Consider the following 27527-nt stretch of genomic DNA (forward strand, 5'->3'; position numbering starts at 1 on the left):
CCACCCCTCTGCTTTCCCCCTTGCTCGTGTCTCCACCCCTCTGCTTTCCCCCTTGCTCGTGTCTCCACCCCTCTGCTTTCCCCCTTGCTCGTGTCTCCACCCCTCTGCTTTCCCCCTTGCTCGTGTCTCCGCACCTCTGCTTTCCCCCTTGCTCGTGTCTCCGCACCTCAGCCTTCCCCCTTGCTCGTGTCTCCGCACCTCTGCCTTTCCCTTTGCTCGTCTCCGCACCTCTGCTTTCCCCCTTGCTCGTGTCTCCGCACCTCTGCCTTTCCCCTTGCTCGTCTCCGCACCTCTGCCTTCCCCCTTGCTCTGATCTCCACCCCTCTGCTTTCCCCCTTGCTCGTGTCTCCACCCCTCTGCTTTCCCCCTTGCTCGTGTCTCCACCCCTCTGCTTTCCCCCTTGCTCGTGTCTCCACCCCTCTGCTTTCCCCCTTGCTCGTGTCTCCACCCCTCTGCTTTCCCCCTTGCTCGTGTCTCCACCCCTCTGCTTTCCCCCTTGCTCGTGTCTCCGCACCTCTGCTTTCCCCCTTGCTCGTGTCTCCGCACCTCAGCCTTCCCCCTTGCTCGTGTCTCCGCACCTCTGCCTTTCCCTTTGCTCGTCTCCGCACCTCTGCTTTCCCCCTTGCTCGTGTCTCCGCACCTCTGCCTTTCCCCTTGCTCGTCTCCGCACCTCTGCTTTCCCCCTTGCTCTGATCTCCGCACCTCTGCTTTCCCCCTTGCCTGACATCACTCCCCTTGTAGCCAGAGCCGTCTCCAAAACTCAAATTACAACTTTCGCAATTGCGACATCATCCGTAGCCAGCACTATTAGCGCAGCTTTAGGGCTTGAGCACACACTGCGCTACACGACGTGCGCACGTTAGTCACCGACCCCTGACAGCCAATGGTAGTGTTCATTGTTGAAACTACCATTGGCTGCGAAGCACGACATGTCGCCGCTGCTGTAGCTGAAGTCTTTCAAAAGTGTGATTCCAGGCTGCAGCAGCGCGACGTCAGTTTCAGCAGCCAATCAATGTCCAGGCGTTTACATTGATTGGCTGCTGAAATTGGGACGGGGGACTCTGTGCAATAGGAGCTGGGGCATAACAAAACAAAAAAAGATTACTATTTGCTTTTACCCCCTGGTCCCCACTGCTCACCCCAGTCCCTGCTGCACACCCCAGTCCCCGCTGCTCACACCCCCAGTCCCCACTGCACACCCAGTCCCTGCTGCACACCCCAGTCCCCGCTGCTCACACCCCCAGTCCCCACTGCACACCCCAGTCCCCGCTGCTCACACCCCCCCAGTCCCCACTGCACACCCCAGTCCCCGCTGCACATTATACACAACATGATTATCCTGTGCAGGGTAGGAGGCTGAGCGCGTCACGTGGGGGCGTGGTGTGTCGGATCATTCCGTCTGCTGGGAATGATCACACATCGCCCAGCAGACAGAGGCACGCAGCCACAAGTGTGCTCTAGCCCTTAGTAAGCTAACAAACTACAGTTAAAGCAGCAATCCTGCCAAGGAACTTTTTAAATTACCTAAAGCAGGGAGTCCCATGCAGCCGACACACACACTTTGTGCGTATGTATTTATTTTTACACAAATTTACAAATATGACTGAGGGGGTCCCCAATACAAAAAGGTGAAACATTGGGGTTCTATTGCTCATGAGAGAAAGTCTTGCCCAATGTTCAATTTGGACCTTCCAGTTTGCCCAGTGGACCCTGCGCTCATACTACCACAATGAGGGGGCCCCAGATGTCAGATCACAAAAATTGTTGGCAAAATTGCTCCGAGATGATATCTGCACATGCTAAATATTACACTTTCAGCTCTGGTACAAAAGACAATACAGCTCTCTGTCCAATAAGTTACTTTATTATGTGTATGAATTGTCATCTTCCAACATGTGACAATGAATCATCAAAAAGTAAGCTACATTCTAGTGCTATATAAAATGATAGTGCTTGTATATTACTGCACATGACACCATACTTTTGTTAGTTTTGTATTAGTTAACAGAAAACAAAATTTCATACAATTTTAAACCTGCAGAACAAAAGCAACAGCTAGTAGGCTCACTGCAGGAATGATTCACAAAAGGCAACACGGATAAGTAGGTTATTGTAATCTGTAGAATACATGGATGTACGTGTTAGCGATACGTGTATATTATACACACACTACATAGCCCTTTTGTGCAGCACCATTTACTCATCGACACAGAATCATTAAAATAACTGTATCACGTCATGATAAGGCTTTAGGTTTGCAGAACAAGCACCAAGGGCTAGAAGTGGTTATATAACAGTACGGCACTTACAAGGTAGCCTACATTCCAAAAACTATTGTAGAACTTAGAGTATGGCACTTAAGTTAGAAATACATTTATTGCAAGTAATTGTTGCTCATTCAAGATATTTACAGACCGCATAAGCGGTTTCTTGGAGTGTCTCTACAACAACAAAAACAACATCTCATCTCTGGCACTTTCTCACGCAAAACTACAGCACATTATATCGCCGGCCCAGTTGGCTGCAAAAGGATTTGACACAAATGTCTATTTACAGTTTATTTCCAGCATGTCTCGCCAAGTGATATATTGTACTTTCATAACAGACGTTTGCAGTGAGATATTTCTAGAGATGCTTTTCCTGCATGTAATTTTTTTTTTCTCCCATCAAGTTGTGTACACACAATTTTGCAAGATGGATATATGGTGACGCACGTTTAGAGTATATTTTAAGGCACATGAACATCCTGACCAGTTGTAAGCCTATCATGAGATTATGCTGTGCTTAACATGTAGATCAGATTTTTGGCATACTGTATATAGGATTGGGAAATAAAAAAAAGCTCGTCTCTAGGATTTATTGAAAGACCACGGATGTTAGTTTCAAAATATTAGTTCACAGAAGCATAAACTCAGTATTTTTTTTTTTTTTTTTTTAATCTTGGTAAAGCAAAAATATGAAATAGTAGAATTAAAAGACAATATGGGAAGAAATGAAGTAGCAGCAGCTTGGAACAGGGTCTTCTACAGTATAACTCCAAAATGGCCTTCTGCATGAATAGAAACCTGTTATGAATCTCCATTCTTATTATGCCAGGAACATAAACAGTCCCAAATATTAAACATACCTTAGACATAGAATTAGATATATATTTTTTTTTATATACTGATGAAACTTGTTCAGGACTAAAATCATGTTTATTATATTGCTCAAGTGGTGATATTAAAGTAAAAAATGTACCAGCTTATAAATAGTGAGAAGAAAAAATAAAATAAAGTAATATTGAATTTCTAGTCCCTTTGCTGCCAGGTCAAGTAACGCAGCAAGAGAGGGTACGTTGTTCCTATAGAATTGGGAGCTAAAATGCATTCAGAGCAATACGTCGGCAGCAGAACGGAGCCTGGATAACCTGATGGAGTTACGCTGTGAAGGCCTTAAGAACGGCTTATTTAGCTTTTTCAGGAATGAGTAATTAAGGAGATTGTTGAATTCCTTTTGCTTCAGCCGACTGCGGAATTCTTAACCCAAAATCACTCGGGCGACGATTTCGACATTTTTAAACTTTAAAAAAAAATGGTCTGTGGCAATATCCCCCAAATTATTGTTCAAATTTGGAGTAAGGGTTATCTTCTTTAAACAAACCTGAGGGGAAAAAAATATATATACAGTGTAAATGATCCAGCAAATGTATTATGAACACCAGACAAGTCTTAAGAATATTACATTACCAATATTTTGGGGAAGAAGCCAGCCTTCCACTTTCTAGTTTTGTTATCTGTATATCAGGGATATGAAACAACCAAGCCATAAATGCTAGAAGTATTTTCCGGTTTTAAAGGGCGACAGGTTTAAAAATACAGGAGCAGCTCATTTATAACAAGAAATTAGATTGTCAATTATTCTAGGTATAGTTTTTGCCTCCCTCTATTTAAAAGCAGTCTTGTCAGTTTAAGGTGTCTTGTTGAGAATCACACATGCATTGCATGATACGAGACTGGCTTCCAGAATTAGCCCTTCAATACGAGGTTGCTGCTCTCGAATTAATATGCATGAATTATTAAGCGCTTCACAGATCATTTGCAAGCACCAAAAAGTGGAACAAGATTCCTCGAAAGGTTGTGAACTCTGCGCCCCTCTATTCCTGCAGCGTCTCAATTGTATGAAAAATGGGAAAAGGAAGGGTTTATAAACATTTTACACGTTCACTTGTAAATGTAGCAATTTAATTTTGAATATGGCGCCATTTTCTGCCCCACTCTACCTAACCACGACAGAAGTGATATCACTGCTTTTACTTGTTAATAGCCATCAACTTAATGACAATCTACGTTTGTCAATTAAAAGATATATAGTAACCTGCAACAACCCTAAAAATATTCCTGGCATATAAACCTTTGACAATTTAAAGGTTAGGGGAATGGGTGCCTAGATCTGATGAAAGGACTCAGGGCCCTGAAACATTACCTTATGGATGTACCTGCTCTAAGAATGTTGTGAGAATAACACGCAGAGTAAGCTGATGTTACTACATTTGGTTTGCCGTGTGCCACCTCCTTCCCCTCTGTAGGTTTGCATATACATTTTTGGATCCAGCTTTGGGGGCCAGGATCAACGGAGGCTGCGCACCAGGGATATACACCTACTTATGGACTGGAGTACTGCAGTGCCACGGTGTGCCAACTATTGGGATTTATAGACCCATGACTATAATACACTTGGAGACTGTTGGGGATGTGTATTCCCTAAACACCACCCCAGTATAAAGCAATGCAGATTCATCCCCATGCAAATATGTACCTGGGCTCCGTTGTCTATGTGGAACGATGTGGTTGGAGGTTTAAAATCCAACCCCCCGCCTCCCCCCCCCAATTGTTAAAGCCCCTTCAATAACAGTGGCCAGCAACACTACCCATGTAGGGGGAAAGGATACACTAGCTCAGGGGTGCTGCGCGCGGCGGTTAGAGGCTCCACGCTCTTCCCCGAGGCATTTAAATAAAATGCCGGGGAGCGTGCGCGTGGCCTCTGTAACTTTCCTTACCTGATCTCCTGCGGCTACCAGCGACGCGTTGCCATGGTAACGTGGCATCAAATGACACTGGTGTCACATGACGTTGCGAAGATGCCAGGTAAGGGGTGAAGGGGGGGAGGGGAGAAAGAGAGGGAGCACAGATGGAAAAAAGTTTGCGCACCCCTGCAATTAGTTGACTGCCATTATTAGTAGTACAGTATATATGTTTGCCCTTTTCCATCAAACGAAACAGGCTTTTGGTTACAAAAAATATATAGCTATAGTGTTCCAGTCGTACTCTGCATTCCAAAGTTTGAACAGAACTTCGGAATTGCGGAATTCAAGTTACCATATTTCTTCCTTATTTCATCGTGTCTCGTCTTCATCTGAGTTCTCCTGAAAAACAAAACCCAGAAGTGAAGTGTGGTGTGTATCAGGGGGTGTCCCAACACGTCATATTTCCCCAACGTTCCTTCGGGCATCTAGTACAGAGCAGCAGAGTTCAGAGAACCGCCACCACTGTGAAACCAAAGCACATAGTAACCACCTTCCAGACAGACACGCGAGAACTCCCTCACCTCTCCTCCTGACGAGCTCGCCTTTCCGTCTTTTCTCGCACAGTCTTTTCGTCATCAACGATATGGCTGGAAAGGGAAAGAAAAACCCAGTGTCATCTCTCATGCATTTAAGAAGCACAGTCCTACGTAGCTGGTCCAAAAACAAAAACATTTTTCTTAATTTAACAATCTACTTGGTTTCCTCAAACGAACCTAACCGTGCTGAAAGCAAAGCTGGTCTTTTGTGGTGCTGGAAATGATTGGCAAATTGCATTTCATAGGCCTCGGAATGGAAGGCTGCCAAAAGTGTGTTCTTTACCCTTATTCCACCCTGTGCTGATCAGAGAGCCAATAAAGAAAGGGAGAGGAAGATAGGAGACTTTGCCGGTACAAACGGTGACAGACAAATGGGTGCAGCCCTTGCCAAGTCTCAGTTCATCCTGGTTAACCCTTTGAGTTCCCCCAAGACAGTCACTACGTCTTGGGTCTGGCACTCCTGGTTCCCCGTGACGTAATGTAGGCGTGGCCAACTCCAGTTCAGTTAAAGGCCACTAACAGGTCAGGTTTTAAGGATAACCCTGCTTCAGCACAGGTGGCTCAGTCATGGACTAAGCCACTGTGACGGGAGGGGGTAACCAGGCTAATAAAAATTAAGACCTCTGGTTACTCCTTAAACCGTGGGGTCCCTGGTAGCTACATAAGCACCATAAGCCAGGGACCAGGGATAATACATGTTGAAAATAAAGTGACCCCTGCGTTTTTCTGTTTTCCTGTTCCCTTGCCCCTAGAACTGTAAGATTTCTTGAGTCAGTTTTAGGGGGGATATTTGGGTAGAAATACAATTATTTTGTTTGCAGGAGTTCGGGGGCCAAAGTTACCAGTAGTCCTTTAATTCTCCCATGGCGGGCATGCATGATTTGCCGGTAAGTGGTGTGAATTACACCGGGGCTGCCCAGTGTCCCCCAGACTCCTGGATGTCGAGCCCAAATATCCCAAATCCATTTCCCGTATAAGTATAAGGTTCACCAATGTATATGCTTTATTAAAATGTACTTTCTAAAAGGTTTTAGACATTTGCTGTAAGACTATACAGTCAGCCAGGGCATCAGTATAGATGCCGTAGTTCAAAGAGGAGAGGATGTCCAGAGGTGAGAAGACCGTTCGGTTAGCGAGGAAGGGCGAATTGTCAAGTCCGGAGAACAAAGGGCACCCTTTAGGGACACCTTTTGTATCTGCCAGACTTGATACAGCCTGCCCAGCGGGTGGCAATAAGTTAGCTGGGGGAGATACAGCTCATAGGCGCTTCTCCCATTGGCTAAATCATATTTCCCGCCCACCCAGCTCCGAGCCGGCTTGGCACGCCTCCTCCTCTGAAGTCAGCCAAAGGACGAGCCCCTATTCCTACTGGCTGGCGGGGAGGAATTCCCACACTTCGATTGGTCGCTCCTCCTACCTCCATGCTAAGGATAGCTTAGCAGAGTATGTAAGGAGACGGCCGAGTCAGAGAACCAGACCATCTTGTGACTTGAGTCGATGCAGCTAGAGCAGGCTTTTCAAAGTTGTTCTGTTCGAAATAGCAGAGCACGCGGCTTCGTTTTGAAGCTAGGAAAGCCTGCCTCGCAGAGACTTAGGCCTCGGACATGGTCAAAAAGACCGTGCTGAGGCGCGCTGAGGGGAAACATTATCCCTATCAGCGCGGCTTTAGACGGCGCTTCCGCAGGCGTGTGGAACTTCAGCCGACAAGCCAATTTAAGTTTCCCCGCTGAGGGAAGCGCAGGGCCGGTGACGTGACTGCCAGAAGCCAATGGCAGTCCGTGACGTCGGCGCCGAGACGTGGCGCGCTAGCCCCGCCTCCCACCCTGGACACATGCGCGCTCGCTGACGCTCATGCAGGGACAAGAAAAATCTCCTGCTTGAGCAGGATAGCATGAGCGTCAGCGCTGCCCAGCGCCGCTCCCTGCACCATGTCCCAGGCCTAAGTCCCGTCTTTTGCGGCTAAGTCCCGTCTTTTGCAGCTAAGTCCCGTCTTTTGCGGCTAAGTCCCGTCTTTTGCGACCAAGTTCTACAAATCGAAGTAGCGGTCAGGATTTCTTGCCGAAAACAGTTTTGTGCTGAATTTCGGTCCAGGACGCCCAGAACAAGGTTCCGATCAGGGTAAGTCCTGGCAAGCGGGCGCCCTGCACCTAGGAAAGGCTCGATCTCACACCCCAGATCCCCCAGTAAGTGTGCATATTTCTGTATTTTGGTGTATTTCCAAGGTTTTATCCAAATAAACCCCATTTTATTTCGCTGCCTTGTTTTGCCTGTTGAATAATCCCAAAAATATAAATGTGTTAAAAGACCTGGTCTACCGTGACAGCCACCTGTGCCGAGCAGGGATATCCTCAAAACCGGACCTGCTGGTGGCCCTTGACTGGACTGGAGTTGGTCACTCCTACATTACATCATGCTTGGACGTACATTACACCTTGACTGGAGTTTGCCACCCATGACATGGTGGTTACGTCATGCCCCGAGTGCTTTGCTTTCCCCCCCCCCCCCCCCCCCCCCCCCCGCACAGTTCCGATAATATCCTGCTTTCCCAAGGAGCGCAGGATGCAATAATAATAAATAATAATATATATATTTTTTTTTAATATAAATACTTATAGGGGGGCAGGATTGGAGAGGAAAAAAAAAAAATCACCCAGGTGTAACCCCTTAAACATGTAGCCCCACTTACTAATTTGCTCAAATTGTCCCAATGTCTACTTTAAGTCACATTCTTTACGATCTTCCACTGAAATTGGATAACATTTCTGGGGCCTCTTATTGAAGGGCATTTTTATACGGAGCCTTAATCATTGCAACTTCATCAAACTTGTTATCACTGCTGTGAAACTTTGTAATCAACACTGGATAACTTCCTATGTTATGCATACCCTCCCATGAGCCCCACACAAAAATCAGTACAAACTGCATATTCATGTGGAACATTTTAAACTTTAAGAGCTTGGAAAAAAAAAAAAAGAAGAACAATGCTGTTACTCAAGTTCAACTGCTACTACATTTTAATTGGATGACACTCCTATTTATAGTTCAATTATAGCTATAATTATGCTTATGGACTAAGCTAGTAAACCTAAGATGATAGAGAATGTTACAATGTGGCAAGCCAGCATACACATATGTACAGCATTGTGTGTTTCTATAAAATACTGGACCTGGATGCTCAAAACACTCACTGAGCCGTCTGACACCGAAGGGTTCTGAAGACACCGGTGTCTTTGGACCACACAGAACACCTGGCCTAGATATTAGCATGGTTAGCTAGCTGGAGTGTGGCAGAACAGCATTTTCATTTCCTTGCACTATAAAAGAATCCGTGTTTTTGGGTGTTTCTTCCTTAAAATAAAAGGTTAAGCCCAGCTTGCTACCTCAGGTACCTTAATTTTAGAGCAAAATAAAGAAAATGTATTGGCAATAGTGTACAGCTTTTTTGTTTTATATATAAACTGTATAACCTCACACCCCTCCCCCTCTCCTCTGTGGTTCCTCTATCCTGTGCCTGGCTGAGGTGTAAAACTGTCCCAGTTGGTGTATATTGTGTGTCTGGAAGTAATTTCTACCATTTGCTTCATGGCCCCTGCAGAGATGAGGCTTTTGATGCCCAAGAGCCCCCTTCCGAAATCTCAGCCAAACCGGCACCCTTAGCTGGGTAATCATTAACCCCTTCCGGTCTGGATTCCCTCCTATTTTCACATATCTGTTAAATGCGAGCCAGTCCTCTCATTACCTGAAGATAAAACCCTCCCCAAATGTCCCCAATTAGTCCAAAAACTCCCTAGGGAATAATGGGGGAGGAAATCTTTAAAAAGCCCTGCCTGGCAGTTTTGTCATTAGATCCACATGAGAAAGCCAGTCATCTTGCCATGACCTCATCTCGGACGATTTTGGCCTCTGCAGCAGCAATTCCCCGTCTCTAACGCCCAGCCCAAGGAAACCCTTCCGCGCACACGGACTTATAACTTACAATGTTCAGTTAAAGGACGCCGCCTGCCTTTTATTTGCGGTTTTGAATGTAATATTTGTGTGCTGTCAACTTCTATATTAAACCCCTTCTTTAATAGCTCTATTGTCGTTACTGAGTGTTACCTCACGTGGTTTAGCCATTTTGTTTTTGCTGTATGGTGTGAGAGATCGCGCGCAGAGAGAGATCGCGCGCAGAGAGAGCGAGCGCGTGTGCGTATTGGGAACTCTGTCCCTGGCATTTAGTGTCGGCCCCATTCTTCCCAGTAATCCCTAGGTCATGGGAAAGTAAGGGACGCTGGTCCTTGAAGTGGGCTTGACACCTTGTGCGAGTCGGAGTACCGAGAGTGGGTGGCAGTGTGCCGGTGTAGGAACAATGCTTATGTGGGGCACCCTCCCCGGTTGGTGGCAACGCTACCTCCTAGTGAGATTAGGCTAGGATTGTCACTTTGTATGCACAAATTCTGTAACTCTGCTGTGTGATTTCTGGGCAGCCTGAGACGCTCTGAGTTAGCAGAGGTCCCATTGCCCACACAAACCACCAGAGTATAAAAGTTTGTGGCTCCAAGCGAGAGCCTGTGGTCACCAGAATCGGGTGGTAGGTGCACCAGGTATAAGAGCGCAGCTCTTTGGTGGGTTTCCCTTAGTGCTCCTGGTTGGCGACTACAACCCTAGCAGAGTAAATTAGAAATAGTCAGTATATGATTTTTGGCCGTTTCCCCGGCAGGCGGAGTCTGGATAACCTAGGTGGCCAGCGCTTTTTGGGTACCGGAGGTCTGCCGTTCCACGACACCAGGGCATGGTTTTATGGTCTGCGGATACTTGCCTTCTGGTCCTCTTTTTCCGGCAGCAGCAGCAACAGCAAACAATCAAGCTGATAACGAGGATGCCTCCTACTACGGACATGGTGATAATCAGGGCCTCAAAATTGACTGAAAAGAGATTCAGAGACGGGTTTAGTTTTAGGTTGTGAGCCAGATACAAAAGCATGAGAGATGGCTCTGCTGTCTAATAAAACCGTAACATCTGTGCACTCCTGGTATTCACAGGTTCAAGGACCGTAATGGTTAAAGCAGCAGAACAGGCTGCATTGCGTTTACATTTTTTGTTTTTATAATTGCAGGTTTGAAGCAAGGCGTCTTCGGAACTGAACTGTGTTCATTTCAGCTTCGGGGACCCCCTGCTTCCAGAGATACTTACCTTCTCAGGGGGTGACGGTATCGCGTGGAGTTTAGATGTCCAGGGCCTGAGGGCTAATAAGAAGCCGCAACCGATGACATCACAGCTTCCTATTGGCCCGCAGGACATTTAAATGTCGCCATTATGTTAGGCGCACAAGTTCCCGGGCTGCAGAGATCTATAGTCACCCCTACAGAGGTAAGTATCTCTGGAAGCACCGAGTCCTGTAATTAAAAAAACAAAAACGCAATGCAGCCTGTTTTGCTAATTTAACTACCACCATCTTCCTCAGAAAGACGGACGGCTGAGTGATACCAGTTATAACAGTAAAGGAGTAAGAATCATCGGAAAACAATATGCTATGAGCTGCACACTAAAACAAATAACCAAGTAGAAATGGCATCAACGGACTGGTCACCCATCAAAATAACCTTGGAAATGTCAATATCAAGAGGTCCCAGCACTCCGTTATCTTACAATGAAGTAATCATCATCAACATTGTTTAGCACCTATAAGTCTCTAAAGGCATCTAATAAATTAGATTACAATAAAAAATGTTGCCCTCCTGGACGTAAATGTTCTCTTATCAGGTCCCTTTGCAGAACGAATTGAAGAGCCTTGGTATAAAATGTATAGTTTATTTCAAAATGAGTGCAAGGACTTCCCATGTGCCTTCTCCAACAGGCTAACGTGGTCGACACCATCTTCCACGAGAAGAAACGTGTTTGTAAAAAAGGGACAAATTGTGTTTAAAACCGGCATAGCGTTCCCAGCAGGGTCGGCCATAGGATTTACAGGGCCCAATGTGGCATGCTCTGTGGGGAGAGGGGGGAGCGGGAAATGAAGGGGGCTTACCTTGGAGAGGCCCTCCTCCAACAGCCTGACAACATGTGAAGTCACGTTGCCATAGCAAGACATCATGATGCAGCGTTACTTTCCGTCAGTCACCATGGGGTGCAAACACACACACACCACGGTGAGAAGTGGTCCTGCGGGTCCAGGGGCCCAACTGACGCTGGGATGCAGCTTCCACCAATCGGAGAGGGTGGGGGGGGCCCGCCTCCAGTTTCCCCCCCCCCCCAATCGGAAGTTGGATCAGGGACGGAGGGAGTTGGGGCCCCCGAAGGCCGTGGCCTTTCCCTAAGGCCGGCCCTGCCATTAAAATGTTGAGTGTATGGAACCCGCCACTGCTGGGGGATTTCACTGTAGCATGAACACAATGAGAAAAGTTTAATGGGACACGTCCACATGAGATGGATCAGTAGGAATTGCCGCTTTAATTCATTTACTAGTGCCAAGGTCACAACCCCTGCTACAGTGCAGTTGCAGGATCTGGCAGTGACAGGGTCAAATATTTGAACTGCAAAAAAAGGAACATTTACACATATTGAAATGCCTTCTAATAATGCAAAGTAACATTTCCTCACCCCAGCAAACGCCCCAGCGAGCATCGCTCAGCTTACACAGGGAGCTCGGAGGCAGGATATTTTTGACGGGATAATCCTCACATTTCTGGTTGGTGCTGCACCAAAAGCACTGGGGGAAAAGGGAGGAAATAAAAAAAAGAGACAGGAAACTTATGTTACTCATTGTGATTTCTGCAAGTGTCCAATATTATTGTAATGGCAAAGCTGCCGTCTCACAAAATGAGGCAAAAGTTCATTATGTTTCAAAACAGTGTCACAGCATGCAAAGCTCAGCATGATAATACACATAGAATGAAGGACTGCGTTTATGGCTTTGGACTCTGGTAATAGGCTCGTCCGACACACCTTTGGCCTTCTTGAACCGTTGTTACCAACCTACTGTTCCCATATGGCAGTCCAGGGAGTGCCAAGCAAGAAACAGGACTTTTACTCTGCCCCACAGCAATGCGTGTGCATAACATACACCCATGTATTACATGGGTGTGTAATATGAGGGGTAATAAATTCCTGATGATCAGTAATCACTTGATACCCAAAGTCAGCAGGGAGTTCTGGGCAAAAAAACACCCCACTGATGTACAAGGCTTGAATTTATGATTTCAAGGTGCTGCACTACCCAGTGCCGGAGCGCTAGCTACTCCAGTAACCAGCGAGTTAGCTACCCCAGTAACCAGCGGGATAGCTACCCCAGTAACCAGCGGGATAGCTACCCCAGTAACCAGCGAGTTAGCTACCCCAGTAACCAGCGAGTTAGCTACCCCAGTAACCAGCGGGATAGCTACCCCAGTAACCAGCGGGATAGCTACCCCAGTAACCAGCGAGTTAGCTACCCCAGTAACCAGCGAGTTAGCTACCCCAGTAACCAGCGGGATAGCTACCCCAGTAACCAGCGGGATAGCTACCCCAGTAACCAGCGGGTTAGCAACCCCAGTAACCAGCGGGTTAGCTACCCCAGTAACCAGCGAGTTAGCTACCCCAGTAACCAGCGGGTTAGCTACCCCAGTAACCAGCGGGTTAGCTACCCCAGTAACCAGCGGGATAGCTACCCCAGTAACCAGCGAGTTAGCTACTCCAGTAACCAGCGGGTTAGCAACCCCAGTAACCAGCGGGTTAGCAACCCCAGTAACCAGCGGGTTAGCTACCCCAGTAACCAGCGAGTTAGCTACCCCAGTAACCAGCGGGTTAGCAACCCCAGTAACCAGCGGGTTAGCTACCCCAGTAACCAGCGGGATAGCTACCCCAGTAACCAGCGGGATAGCTACCCCAGTAACCAGCGGGATAGCTACCCCAGTAACCAGCGCTGGAGTTTTATCAAATCATCACTATTTAAAAAAATTGTTAAACTAGAGGAAATGCCATAGAAAGACAATATGCACTGCATTCATTAAGGGTTAATACGCAACGTGCAAAGTCACCAAGGAATAGTTTCCCGAGAGCTCTCTTCACTGCCCTGTAATATCAGGCTCTAAGCAGCATTATAGGCTAAAGCTGCAAAATTCCTGGCATTACTGAAATCCCTGCTCTCTGATTGGTTAAACTTCCGGGCATTATTCATTCAGTAATGCCCGGAATTCTGGCAGCTTGCAATGTGTTTATTTCCAATATGTTTATTTCCAGCCAATCAGCTTTTCTTTTTTGTCAGAGACAGGGCAGGGGATTGGTCCGTAGGCAGGAACAGATCTGAGAAAGGGCAGGGGATTGGTCCGTAGGCAGCAGCAGGCAGTGACTCCTCCCCCTCCCTCCGTGAACAGAGCTGACAGATTCAGTGGAGGGAGAGAGGGAGGGAGTGTGTGTAGCTGCAAAGCAAATGAGCAAGTGGCTGTCTGTAGTTTGTTGCTACAGTTTGTCTGTCAGAATGTCAGCAGCAGCGTGTGTGTGTGTCGTGTCAGTAGCAGCGTGTGTGTGTGTGTGTGAGTGGTGTGCTGTTATGTTGTATGTGTAGCAGCAGTTTGTGTGTTTGTGTTGACCTGCGGTGTGTGTGTGTGTGTAGAGCTGCTGTATGTGTGTAGAGCTGCAGTGCGTGTGTGTGAGTCAGTGTTTCAGTAGCAGTGTTAGTGTGTGGTGTGCTGTTGTGTTGTACGTGTGTAGCAGCAGCAGTTTGTGTGTGTAGACTTGATGTGTGTGTGTGTGTGTAGACCGGCAGTGCATGTGTGTAGAGCGGCAGTGCGTGTGTGTGTGTGTAGAGCGGCAGTGCGTGTGTGTGTGTGTAGAGCAGTAGTGTGTGTGTGTGTGTGTAGGTAGAGCGGTAGTGTGTTTGTGTAGGTAGAGCGGTAGTGTGTTTGTAGAGCTGCGGTGCGTGTGTGTGTAGAGCTGCGGTGCGTGTAAAGCTGCGGTGTGCATGTGTGTATGTACACAAAGGGGGCGGCTGTGTGTGGATGTAGAAAGCTGCAGTGTAAGTGTATATAGAGAACTTTAATGTATTTACCATTTTATTTTATGTTCACAAAGTTTTTATTGAGCAAATAAAGAATCGGCATCTTCACATGGTAATGACACCAAATATCCAATTACATTTGAACACTCAATATATTTTAAAAAGAATAAACCCACTGATTAAAACTCAATAAGATTGTATTAATTTTAACCACATACCAGTTATCTCAATTTTACCTGGTTTAATTATTGGATTGGGTGCATCTCAAGTGATGGCTATAATAACTGTAGGTTGAGGAGGGGGGCAGAAAGAAAGAGCGAACAGAAAAAAGGCAGACAAAAAGAGGGGCGGGGGGGATGACAGATTGATTGCCAGTCTCTACCATCCCTAGTGGTCACCAGGGTCGGCGGTTCTTGTCTTTTAAATCTTAACTCGCTGTTTCTTGCAGTATTTAGGCTACCTAAATTAGATTTATTTACATTAGAAAAGGAGGCGTCTAAGAGGGGGTATGATAACTATATACAAATATATTTGGGGACAGTACAAAGAGCTTTCAAAAGAACTATTCATCCCACGGGCAGTTCTAAGGACTCGGGCCATCCCTTAAGGTTGGAGGAAAGGAAATTTCACCAGCAACAAAGGAAAGGGTTCTTTACAGTAAGGGCAGTTAAAATGTGGAATTCATTACCCATGGAGACTGTGATGGCAGATACAAAAGATTTGTTCAAAAAAAGGTTGGACATCTTTTTAGATGGGAAAGGTATACAGGGATATACCAAATAAGTATACATGGGAAGGATGTTGATCCAGGGATTAATCCGATTGCCTTGGAGTCAGGAAGGAATTAATTTATCCCCTTAATGGGGTTTTTTGTTTGCCTTCCTCTGGATCAATAAGTAAGTATAGATATAGGATAAAGTATCTGTTGTCTAAATTTAGCATAGGTTGAACTTGATGGACCTACGTCTTTTTTCAACCTCGTCTACTATGTAACCATCTTATGTATCTAAATGCTGCCATTTCTAACCATATTTCTCCTTGTGCTCCTTATGGTGGATTCCAATCCGCACCCAGCAGTTTATTGTATTTTTACCAGTATAGTCGCAATCCCCGTCCTATCCCCTGCAGTCATGTTGATTTGAACTAAATCTGCGTCCTCTGTTGATATAACCATGGGTCCCATGTCTTATAAAATTCTTCCGTGGACTGCTGCAGAAATGCAGTTAGTTTCTCCATTAGCATGACTTAGTTGATCCTTTTGACCACAGTGTCTAGATGGAGAAGCTATTTTTTTCCATAATGCCGCAATGGCGCATCTGGCTGCGGTCAAAATGAATGATATCAATCTCCTCATTGACCGTCCATCAACATCCGCAGGTCTTCCCAGCAGGAAAATCACTGGATCGATAGAAATAAACAAATCCGTCGTCTCTTTAATGAGATTTTGGATCATGGTCCAGTATTTCTTAATTTCTTGACACTTCCACCAAATGTGGACCATATCGCCCCTTTCTCCGCAGCCCCTCCAACAGAGATCTGTCCCCAGAGGGTAGATGTGCTTCAGTCGAGTTGGAGTGAGGTACCAATAGAACAATACTTTATAGATGTTCTCTTTAACAGTGGTGAATATACTGTAGATGTTTTTGCGGCAGATTCCCAGATCTCCTCCCATTCTTCTCTATCAATTCCTATATTCAGATATTCCGCCCATTTGACCATATAGTCGTGATCTGGTGGGTTCACCACGGCTTCCATCCTGGCATATATTTTTGTAATCAAACCTTTTTGGTGATTATTTTTCCAACAAAGTGCTTCAAAATTGGTAAGAGGAGGAAATTCTAATTTTGGTGAAATTGTATGTAAAAAATGTCTAACCTGAAGATATTTGAACATACTTGGTTCGAAGTTCCTGGAAGCTCAGTAACTTCCCTTTACTTAATAGATAAGCAATCACTCCAATTCCCTTTACTTTAAATTGATCAAATTGTTTAAAATCACTACCTAGTGGGAAGTTAGGATTATCAAAAAGTGGGGTGAGCTGGGACATGGTGGACGTAAGTTTAAATTTGTTCTTGGCTTTGGATTATATCTCCAAGGTATATATATCTCATCGCACCCAGTTCAAATCTCTTTGTTTGCATGTCATTCCTTTCGGAGGCCCATAGGCATACTGGCAGAGAAGGCGTTTTTGCGTATTGGGTTTCTATAGCCAACCAGCATTTTTGGGTTGGGTCTGTGTTCCAGGGGGAGATATCCATGAGGTGGAAAAAAAACCGGTGCACAGCCAAATGAAACAAAGCTGGATTATGTGACCATAATAAAGTATTTATAGGTTAAAAGAACACGACAGTAGAGTCCTGAAAGTTGGTCTTCTTATCAGAATATAACAAACTGGGTGATCGATAATGTCCAAGCGTTTTTGCCCTACGAAACACAAATTTTGGTGGTTTCTTGATGTAGGTCTTCAGATCACCATCAAGACCCAGCACGTTCCAATGTCAAGACAAATAAGACCTACATTCAGTCTAAATTAAGAGGTTTTAATTGTGGCAATTGCAATATGTGCCACTATGCAATTCCCCTAAAAACGGTAAAAAATGTACATACTAAAGTAACCCACAAGATTGAGTCTTTGATTACCTGCAGCTCTAGGTATGTTATCTATATGCTTAAAATGTGGCTGTGGAGATAAATATATAGGCAGAACTATACGCCCCCTTAAACAAAGGATAGCCGCACATTTTAGATCTATTAAACAAAAAGATGATAGATATCCAGTGTCAAGACATTTCTCTGCGTGTCCATCTGGCAGTGTTGACACATTTACATTCAGCACCCTTGAGCAGATCTTTTCACCTTCCAGAGGTGGGAATACAGAAACAATCCTTAACCGCAGAGAAATGTTCTGGATGTACTCCTTGGGCTCTTTGTCTCCATTGGGGATGAATACGGATTGGGAGCTTAAACATTTTTTAATATAGCACCCAAGCTATATTCATCCTCCAATATATGCTTACATTTTTTTCCGTGTTATTCCAATGAGATCGGTTGAGGCTGTTCGCATGCTTTTTCCTCTTGAGGTCCTTCCTTGTTGAGGTCTCCTTTGTTGAGGTTTTCACTACAACATTGATGTTCCTCTATATTAGTATTGATTGATATACCTAATTTACATTAAGACAGGTTTATTTCAATATTTGTTTTTATGGCTATTTGCTTTTCATTTATAACTCCTCTGGCTTTGAGTTCTTGCTTTGGATTTTTAGTTTTTTGATTCTCCCATTTTCCTATTTGTTCCCTTTGTCCCTCACCATCTACCATACTTTGTGATCAATTGCTCTTTACTCATGTTATTTAAGATAGGGATACATTTTGTTATTCAATAACCCTATCATGATGCATTATTGATCTCTGATACATTTGTTGATTATCTATGTATTATCCCCCTTTAGGTTATATGTGTTCTAACTTTTTATCAAGTCGGTCCATAATATGTTTATATAATTATCTGATGATACTCTTGATCTATACAATACATTATTTCATTCATTAATATACGTATTTGGGTACATGTTCTTATTCCCTTTTGTTTGGTTTGATTTATCCATTATACATTTATTCAGTGTTTTAATTATTCCTTTTTATTATATATGGTTTATTGTTTTCTGCTTTTTTCTTGTGTTGCAATGTTTAGTCACTTTATGCTGTGAGATTTACATATGTCATTGGTTGGCCCGTGCAGATCCGTCAATAATCTTGATTGATCTGCATTAGTCATTACTACTGTTCTTTTGGTCTCTCGCAGCATGTTGGTGAATGTGTAATCCTCTTGTATGTATAGATGATCTGCTGGTTATTCGCCTGCCTAGGTGGCGCTGTCGTGCTTACTACGAGTGTCCGGCCAGCACCAGTTTCTACCAGGAAGCGTTATACACTTTGACAAAGGGCACTTGCGCCCGAAACGTGGCAGAGTTGGTCCTTGTACCCTATTTTTGATGTCTCTCTTGTCCGTTACCCAATAAATTGGGCGGGCGAAGGCCCGTCCATCTTCTTTCTCCCCGGCATCCTCCAGACCAGTATTTAAGATTAGCAAAAGTCACTGTGTGCTGTCGCCGCAGGGTTCTTAGGTTCTTTGTGTACTTTGACCTGCTAGCCTCAGACTCTAATATGGGCTGCTCCGTGTTCAGCTCTCTTGGGGCCTGGCGAATCCTGATTCAGGGGGGGGGGGGTGGGGTGTCAAGCCCAACTCACGGGCAAACTGAGCCATGTCCTTAGGGTGTTTAATGGAGAAGTGTTTCCCGTTTTTTACCACAATGAGTCTGAAGGGGAACCCTCACCTATACTTAACCCCATTATCCCGCAGGAGCGTGGTTAGAGGTTTAAACTCCCTTCTTTTTCCGATTGTCACTCTTGATAGATCGTTGAACACTTGCAGGGGCTCGTTCTGGAAGTGGACAAAGTTCTTCTTCCTGCAGGCTCCAATTATTTTTTGCCTTTGCAAAATAGCTGTGGAGTCTTATTATAATGTCCCTCCTGCGTTTGGGGTCGTCGGACTTGGGGCCTAGAGCTCGGTGGGATCTATAACCAGGTCTCTTTCATTTAGGTCATCACATAGAGGTGAAGAGCTCCATCAGGTAAGGCCGGAGGAGATCGGGTAGTACTGTTTCTGGCACATTCCGAATCCCCCTCTTTGGAGGTAGTTAATTTGCTCTCCCAGGCGAAGGATCTCCTCTTCCGCCGCTGTCTGGGACTGCTGGGTTTCGCTTAACTTGGCCTCCGGTTTTGTAGTTTTCTGATGGAAGCTATTTATCTCCTTTCAGTTCGTCGACCACAGCTTTTATATCCATTTGTAACGAATGATGTAATTTTTCGTGCATTGATGTGAGCAGGTCTTCCATATATTCACGCGTGATCTCCTTGTCTGCTGCTGGACCCTTGATCGGCCCATCTCGGTCCTTGTCTGCCGCAGTAGGAGCACATCTGCCAGTGCCATCTTGTTTGCCATGGGCCGCTCCCGACCCGCGCTGTGTCGGCAAAAAAAAACCTGGTTACACCTGTTGTTGGTTTTTTGGTTCTGTTAGCCATGGCAGGGGGTTTTGGTAGTATGTTCCCCTCAGTATCGCCGAAATTTGTTTAGCGGGAAATATGCTTTATAATCCGAATAGCCGTGAAAGAACCCGGAGCTCCTATCCTATCCAACCATACTGGATGTCGTCACCGGAAGCCCCCTCATTTACCATTTTATTTTAATTTAAAAAAAAAAAAAAATCTATATAACTATACAAAAGTGTCTATTATTTATGAAAAAGCCTACATTTAGCCTATATTAGTAACAATCCCCGAAGAACAGGGCATTACTGGCCAATAATGCCCTGGCTGGGTTAAAGTCCCTCGGCTTCGCCTCGGGCCTTCAACTCTTCCAGCCAGGGCATTATTGGCCAGTAATGCCCTGTTCTTCGGGGATTGTTACTTAAGTAAAACCCCATCTGAAGAATCAAGCTGCAAAGGGAGTTCAAGTGCAGGGCAAATAAGCAAATGAACATTTATCAATGAAATGAGGAGATTAGCACCACTTTGTACAAATATAACTATGCGTTGTTTCCATTAGGCTGCGGCCAGGCAGGGAACGGACCCGCTGGCGCTCGTGCGCCCCACTCAGCCGGGCGATTCGTTGCCGGCTAGAGCGCGCGCTCGTCTGGATGCGCGGCCACGACGTCACAGAGCTGGTTCGCCCTCATTGTGCGAACCGCTCACATGAAGCGCAGCAGCAAAATCAAATTTGCTTGCTCTAAGCGTCGAGCGGGCGCAGGCGCTCACTCACGCTGGCCACACACATTGCCGCAATGCGTTTCATCGCGGCAAGTGTGAGCGCCACCCTGGCCGAGGCCTTAAAGTCCAACAAAATATCATAAAATAAGAGATAACACATGGCATAACACTAGATAGAAAATGTAAGCAAATAGATAGATCTATGTGGCAAAACAGAGCCAGGCTGCAGAAATCTTACAGTTTTGTACTCGGGGACAGTATTGCGAGTCATTTAAAAATGGATATATCCCCAGAATAGAGCGTACTAAGCCCAAACTACATGCATTCATTCACCCAGATGAATTGCACATCGTCTCTAATTAAACAGGATATCCAACGCAGAGTTGTAGGAGACAGCATCATAAAGCTGAACATATCCATCATCAGACCCGGTTCAGCAAAAAACAGTAGACCAGAAAGACTTTCCTGCGTGGCACTACAAAAAGTGAGACTAGGTAAAAATAGATACAATCATTTTACCAAGGAGATTCATAAGAGAGCCATTATTTGTTTCCTCTTCGGGCAACGTTTAGAGCGATGCTTAACCCCTTCACTGCCAGAGGGGCCTGCCATGAAGCGAAGATTGTAAGCACTCCTGGGCAGCGACTTTTTCTCTCCCCATATTTGCTTTTAAACGTGATGCACTTCAGATTTCCCGGGGCCCAGGACCACAGTTCTGAAAGGGGGCCCCCTCATACCCCCCCCCCCCCCACCACCAGCAGTGTATTTCACACCTCGCGACCCCCATTTCACACCTCGTGGTTCCCCTCTATTTTCCTCCCTCTTCCCATGCATTTCTCTCCTCTCCGTCTCACCTCCCTCCCTCCATCAATTACCCCACTCAATCTCTGTATTACCTCTCATGTATTTCTCTCCCCTGCATTTTACTCCCTTTTTTCCTTTAACTCAACCCCCCCCCCCATCAATTACCCCACTGTTATTCCCTTCCCCCCCCCACCCCGCACTAATATAATATATTATATAGTTTTGGAGTTAGAGCGTGCTGGGAATGTGTGATATATATCTATATATATAAAATAAAAATAAAAAAACCCCAGTGCAAAAAAACTTTCCCACCTCCAAATACATACTAAAAAAAATACCAGGGGGGGGGGGCAGCGACTGCGCGGAGGGGGGGCAGCGACTGCGCGAAGGGGGGGCAGCGACTGCGCGAAGGGGGGGCAGCGACTGCGCGAAGGGGGGGCAGCGACTGCGCGGAGGGGGGGCAGCGACTGCGCGGAGGGGGAGCCCGGCAGCCAGAGCAGTTGCCGCCGGGCCCCAGCTCTTCCCACCTACAGACCTCTTCCTCTCTCTGTCCCACGTCGGGCCCTCTGACTTCAGCGCGCGCTAGGCCTCCCACTCATTCCGCCGTGCACCGGACGCTAGGCCAAGCTTACTTCCGGCGCGACATCAGAGAGGCCCGTCGCGTGCTGACGTCAGAGGGCCCAGCGTGGGACAGAGAGCGGAAACGGCCTGCAGCTGGGGAGAGCTGGGTAACTGCTGTGTCCGATCACCGGGCCCCCCGCAGCCAGCGGGCCCGGGACACTTGTCCCTGCTTCCAATTATTGTATCTTGGCTGTAAAATGCTGCTCAGCAATGGAAGTTAAACTAAATCCATATACACATTGCAGCAATAGGGGGTTAAATGCAGAGCTGGAAATTCCAATGTAGATTACGAGCTAATAGCATTGAAACCAGTGACGCTTACTGCACCAACATTTAAACAAGCCGGGCGGGAGTTGTAGAACTGCATTTTTCAACATGATGCATTCAGTACAAACAGGTGTTTGCATTTTGTTTCTCAAAAAGGTATTCATTTGCAATTCATCACTGCGCAGAATCGGTAAAGAGAATGGAGAGAACATAATACGCATGCAAGAGAAGGGAGGGGGTCAAGGAAAGGAGAATGCAATTAGCAAACCCTTGGAGTTGGAGCTAACGGCTTAAGAAACCGTTACTTGAAACATAACGAGTAAGAAAAGCCATGAGCAGGCTGCTTTAACGAGCAATCCATGGCGCTTTTTTTTTTTTTTAAACATTAATACACGATAAAAGCAGGGGGGGGGGTCTCTGGAGCTGTACCCCATTCATTTCAGCTCTGGGGACATTCGGATTCCAGAGATACGCATCGCCTGCAGTTTAAAGCTCCCGCGTCACATGGGCCAATAGGAAGCCACACCAGATGACGTCGCGGCTTCCTATTGGCTTGCAGGGCCCGGGAGCTTTGAAAAAATGGTCAATGTGTACCCTGGCGTGGCTACCGGAAACCTACTACAGAGGGAAGTACCTCAGGAAGCAGAGGGGTTCCTGGAGTTGAAATTAATGGGGTTCAGCTCGAGACACCCTGCTTCAATCATGTATATATAAAAAAAACACGTCATTGATTTCCCCTTTAAAACAACGCTTGCTTCTTAACCCTTTACCTGCCAGAGTTGGCACCATACTGTATCTCTAATACTTAAGTTATTACCTAAAGAAACTGAAGTGAAAAGGCTAACCATTCCCACATCGGGTATGCATGTCTTTATATAGCGCCAGCCACGTATATAGCGCTTCACCGCGTAATACAAGTGACAAGCGATAATATAACAATGGGAATAAGGGCTTCAGACACAAAAGTAACATTAGGAAAGGGAGTCCCTGCCCCGAAGAGCTTACAATCTAAGTGGTAAGTAGGGAAGGGTGTTATGGTAAGTGTCTTCAATGCATTTGATGTATAGTATCAGCCACAGAGCTACCATATGTTTCATTAAAGGTAGTGTGTTTTAAGATGGATCTTAAAGGTGAAGAGAAGGGGTGCAAGTCGAATATTGAGGGGAGGGGCATTCCAGGAGATATGGGGACTCATATTTCCTTCAGGGAGGATTTCAGATTAGTAGCAGAAACATTACTGCTTGTTGGAGCCAACTCCTTTAACCCTTTCAGTGCCAGAAGTCCCAGCAGCCCTTTCCAACACTTTTCTGGCCCGTCTGACATACAGAGGGTTAACACACCCGGAGTCACTAGCCTCTCCAGCTCTGACCCACAGGTCCGGGTGCCAGACAGAGCAAAGTTTACACGCAAGGCGGTCATTTTTTCCTGCAGAGACGACAAGCCTTGAGTGCAGGATTCATTCTTGTGTAACCGTTTTGTTTGCGGTGGAGAATGATGTACACGCGCGCACGCGCACACACTACAGAAAGAGAAGCCGGGAAATGTAGCGATGGAAGCAGACTTTACTACAGCAGCTGCTGTATAGTGTCTGAAAATAATATTCCACCTAAAAAGCACAAGACGGAGTTCGGGAGGGCCGGAGGGGAGGGAAAAAAAAAAAAAACTCAATGGAGAATGATCTCTAGTGTTCTCTGAAAGAGAACTTTCTTATAGGCAGAAATATCTATCTGCATGTGATCATTGTATTCAAATATCTGCATCTAACCCTTTCGCTACCAGAGTGCAATGAGGTTCTAACCCCAGACAGGGAAGTGGTTGAAATGCTGTTTTTTATTTTTTAAACACCTTGAAATTCCTGTTGTTATCACCGAGAAAGGCAGTGTGTGTTTATGTATACATATGTCAGAGGTAAGAAAACACATAAATGTATTCTTAACACATGTTATTGTCTGGTTTTGCCATGCATTTTACAAGCATTACTGCGGGCTGTGTAAGCCTCTCAGTTGTTAGTGAACTCACCGTGACATTTTTCAGACACTCCTCACAAGTTGCGTTGGAAATTTTGGAACATTCTGCAAGATAAAGATTTATGGAGATCAAACCTTTTCGTCAGGGTAGGGCAACCTTATCATCGAGCAGATGTCTGCACATTCAATCAGCTGCCAGAGAGACATATCCTTCCACTTACCTTACAAACTGCCCAATCTACTCAGCAATGATCAATTCTGCCTTCTACTTAATACAAACGACATGGTGAAGTGACTGTTCTCCTAGTTTCCATAACCATATGTAACCCCCCTATCCAAACTGCATTAACCTTTTTGCTGTCAGAGGGGACAGTCACACAAAACATTGCAGGTCACTCTGGTAATGACTTAAAATTCCCCAGATGGTTGTAATATAGAACCATCTGTAATATCCAATTAATGCTTTTGTTCTGCTGGAGATTTAACAAGACGTATTGAGGCCCAAACTCACTACAGCTTAACATACCTATAGTCCCAGCCACATGAATGGGATTTCAGCTGTACAGAAAACTTAGCACTGTTCAGCAACTTTTGGTCTTAAAAGAAGCAACCCCCACACCACCCAAAAAAAAAGTCTATACGTTTAACTCCTAGTGTCCGTATGTTGCCTCCTAAGCATATCCTACTGTTTTTAATTAAAAAATAAATCGTTTTTCTAATGTTAAAAAGCATGATTTTCTTTCTCTGGCTTCCATGGTAACATTTTGACTGTATTGGGCTCTGGGGAGAGCTCCATTTTAACCTCCTGATACTTAATATTTCAAACGCTTACATCTCTTGAACGAAGCAGCAGAATAAAAAAATAAAACATTTGGAAAGGCAAGAAACTATCTTTTGAAATAAAGGAAAAGATGTAATTTAAAAACAACGGTGATCAGCACGGACCGGTGCTTTAATGATGTTACAAATGAATAATGATGTTGTGGTTAAGTAAGCAAACAGTTAAGGTAATGTAAAAAATATATATATATATATATATTTAGGAAATGTTAATCATTTTACACTAGCTGTTTCATAGTACAAATTGCACATGTTTAAAGGGTATTTTAATGATGTCCATAACTGTTACTCTCTTATCATAATATTTTGTGTAAGAGACTACTGTTTCCCAAAAACAAACTGATCTAAAAATGAGTGTGTGTATATATACAGGCAGTCCTCGGTTATCCGACACAAAGCGTTACTCAAAATGGCGTTGGATAACGAAACGTCTTAAAGCGAAACACGTTTTCCCATAGGAACACTGTTTAAATGAAAGGTTCTGTTCCTGAAGGCATTTTTAACACTAAAATACACTAAATATTTTATGCTGGCAATAAGATACACAGCACACACAAATTATATAGTGTATATACTGTATTATATATATACTGTATTAAATATATATTTTAAAATATAATATAATATATTATATTATTATATTTTAAAATATAATAGTATAATATATATATATACACAAACAACTTTGCAAAACGTTGTAAGAGCGTTGGATAAGACGTTTTGGAGTTGTAAAAATGAACATAGGTATGCATTGCACAGCGTTGGATAAGCCATTCGTTGTAAAGCGAAGCGTTGTAAAACGAGGACTGCCTGAAATAAATATAAATATATATATATATATATATATATATATATATACACACACACATACATATATATATACATATACATTGCTTTTCATAACAATTGTACATCATATACCGTTTGCCTATAAGCAGATACAACATCAAGTATATGTATATCTCCATATCCAACAACTGTTTTACCAAACATTAAATTATATAAAAATCATTCACGTACAGCACACAAAAAGCTGTGTTCACTTTGCTGTCAGTAAATGTAACAGTATCCATTAAAGAATAAATTGCTAATAAAGTTCCTATAATTTCCTAGCTTAACCCCTTCGTGACTGGCTGAACAGCTTTACTCAATGTATCTATTTAACAATAACACCATTTACATTATTAGATGCATTCTTATAGAGGAGGCGCTAATGCAAGTCAATAGGAGGTGAAAATAATGCTTTCACTTCCTTAAATCCTGCTTGTGACTAGTATCAGTGTGTCTGCGTGTGTGTCTGTATCAGCATATAAAAGCAGCACATAAAAAGGCACGTATGTTAATTTATTTTGTACTGTATGTATCTGTTGGTTGGGAAGAATTTTTTTTTTCTAAATTTACAAACAAAATCCTAGAAGACATTTCCTATCTTAACATTTCCAACAGGGTTAAACACAGATGACGTGAACACATGTTATTGCATTAAACCGGATAAGGAAACAATTGTAAAGGAATTATGATGATAAACAGCAGCCCTTTCGCTCGCAGCTGTTAATCCCAAGCAAACAGCAATTTATTGAGGTTAGTTATTTAAACAGCTGGCAAATCACTGCCTGGCATAACTACAACACGTCCAATTCGTCTGTTTGTTTTGGCTGCAATTGCAGAAAAAGGAGACACAGAATGGGTGATCATTGTAATGAGCAACAGGTCAGTGTAGAGAGGCTGAGACAGTGTGGGGAGTTCTAACATGACTGGGGTCTTCTCCAATGTAGCCCACCCTCATCTCTGTTATAAAGAGTTCATTCTGGGGGCACTCTGCCCCTCCCCTGGCTATGGAGGAGGGCACTTCTGGGGCTTTTTGCTTTTACCTTAGCTGTGACGGACAGGGAGGAGGGAGGGGGGGGGGGGGGTATCTAACCCTCCCCTAGCTAGGAGAGGGGGTATTTCTTGAGGGTTTATCTGACCACAACTCTTATCAGGGGTAGTTTGGGGGTATTTGCCCCCTCACCTTATATAAGGGGGTATATCTTGGGGCCATCTGTTCCACTCCTAGCTATGAGGGGGTATTTATTGGGGCTATCTGCCCCTCCCCTAGCTATGAGGGGTATTTCTTGGGAGCTCTGACCACCACCCTTGCTAGGAGTAGTAATTTGGGGGTATTTGCCCCCTCAATTTATATAAGGGGGGAATATCTTGGTGTTATTTGCCCCTCCCCTAGCTATGGTATCTGTCCCTCTACTTGTTGAGGGTTATTTGTTCCCCCCCATCTTATATAAGGGGTACCTGCCCCCTCTCTCTTACCGGCCCCGGCCACAGCAGCCACCCCCACACTCAGCAGGACACACAGTGCCCCGGGCACCCAGCGGGCCGGCTCCATCCTCGCTCTTTCCTGCTATTCTCAACCGCCGCCGAGTCCCGGCTGCTGAGCACAACACGAAACCATGTGATGCTGGCGAACCACGCCCACCCAGCAACGTCACTCAACCCCATTCTACCATGGACTGGGGGCTGTAAACCCCGCCTACTCGTGAGTCACTCGCCGGGATCCTCCCTTTCATTCCAGCCACGCCCACGTATTGGTCAATCCCTTCTCACAGTAGCCCCGCCCCTTATCATGATGTCACTCCATAACTAGTCCGGGTCCCTAGGCTCCCTCAATGTGGACAAGAACAATGGCATTTTTTTTTCTCACACAAAAACTTTAT

The 27527-nt window shown here is 45.0% G+C and overlaps 1 protein-coding gene across 1 annotated transcript; it reads right to left on the reverse strand.

The window, feature by feature from the left end:
• Positions 1-1842: 1842 nt before the first annotated feature.
• PTTG1IP (PTTG1 interacting protein) lies at positions 1843-27283 on the reverse strand. The gene is made up of 7 exons (XM_075607137.1): positions 27124-27283; positions 24032-24084; positions 12181-12289; positions 10400-10505; positions 5587-5652; positions 5358-5404; positions 1843-3642 (listed from the first exon to the last, which is right to left on the reverse strand). The coding sequence occupies exons 1-7, from the start codon at positions 27197-27199 to the stop codon at positions 3599-3601; spliced, it is 501 nt and encodes a 166-aa protein (XP_075463252.1). The 5' UTR covers positions 27200-27283; the 3' UTR covers positions 1843-3598.
• Between the last annotated feature and the right edge of the window lie 244 nt (positions 27284-27527).

Source organism: Ascaphus truei, chromosome 7, assembly GCF_040206685.1.
Source record: "Ascaphus truei isolate aAscTru1 chromosome 7, aAscTru1.hap1, whole genome shotgun sequence".
Taxonomy (NCBI): Eukaryota; Metazoa; Chordata; class Amphibia; order Anura; family Ascaphidae; genus Ascaphus; species Ascaphus truei.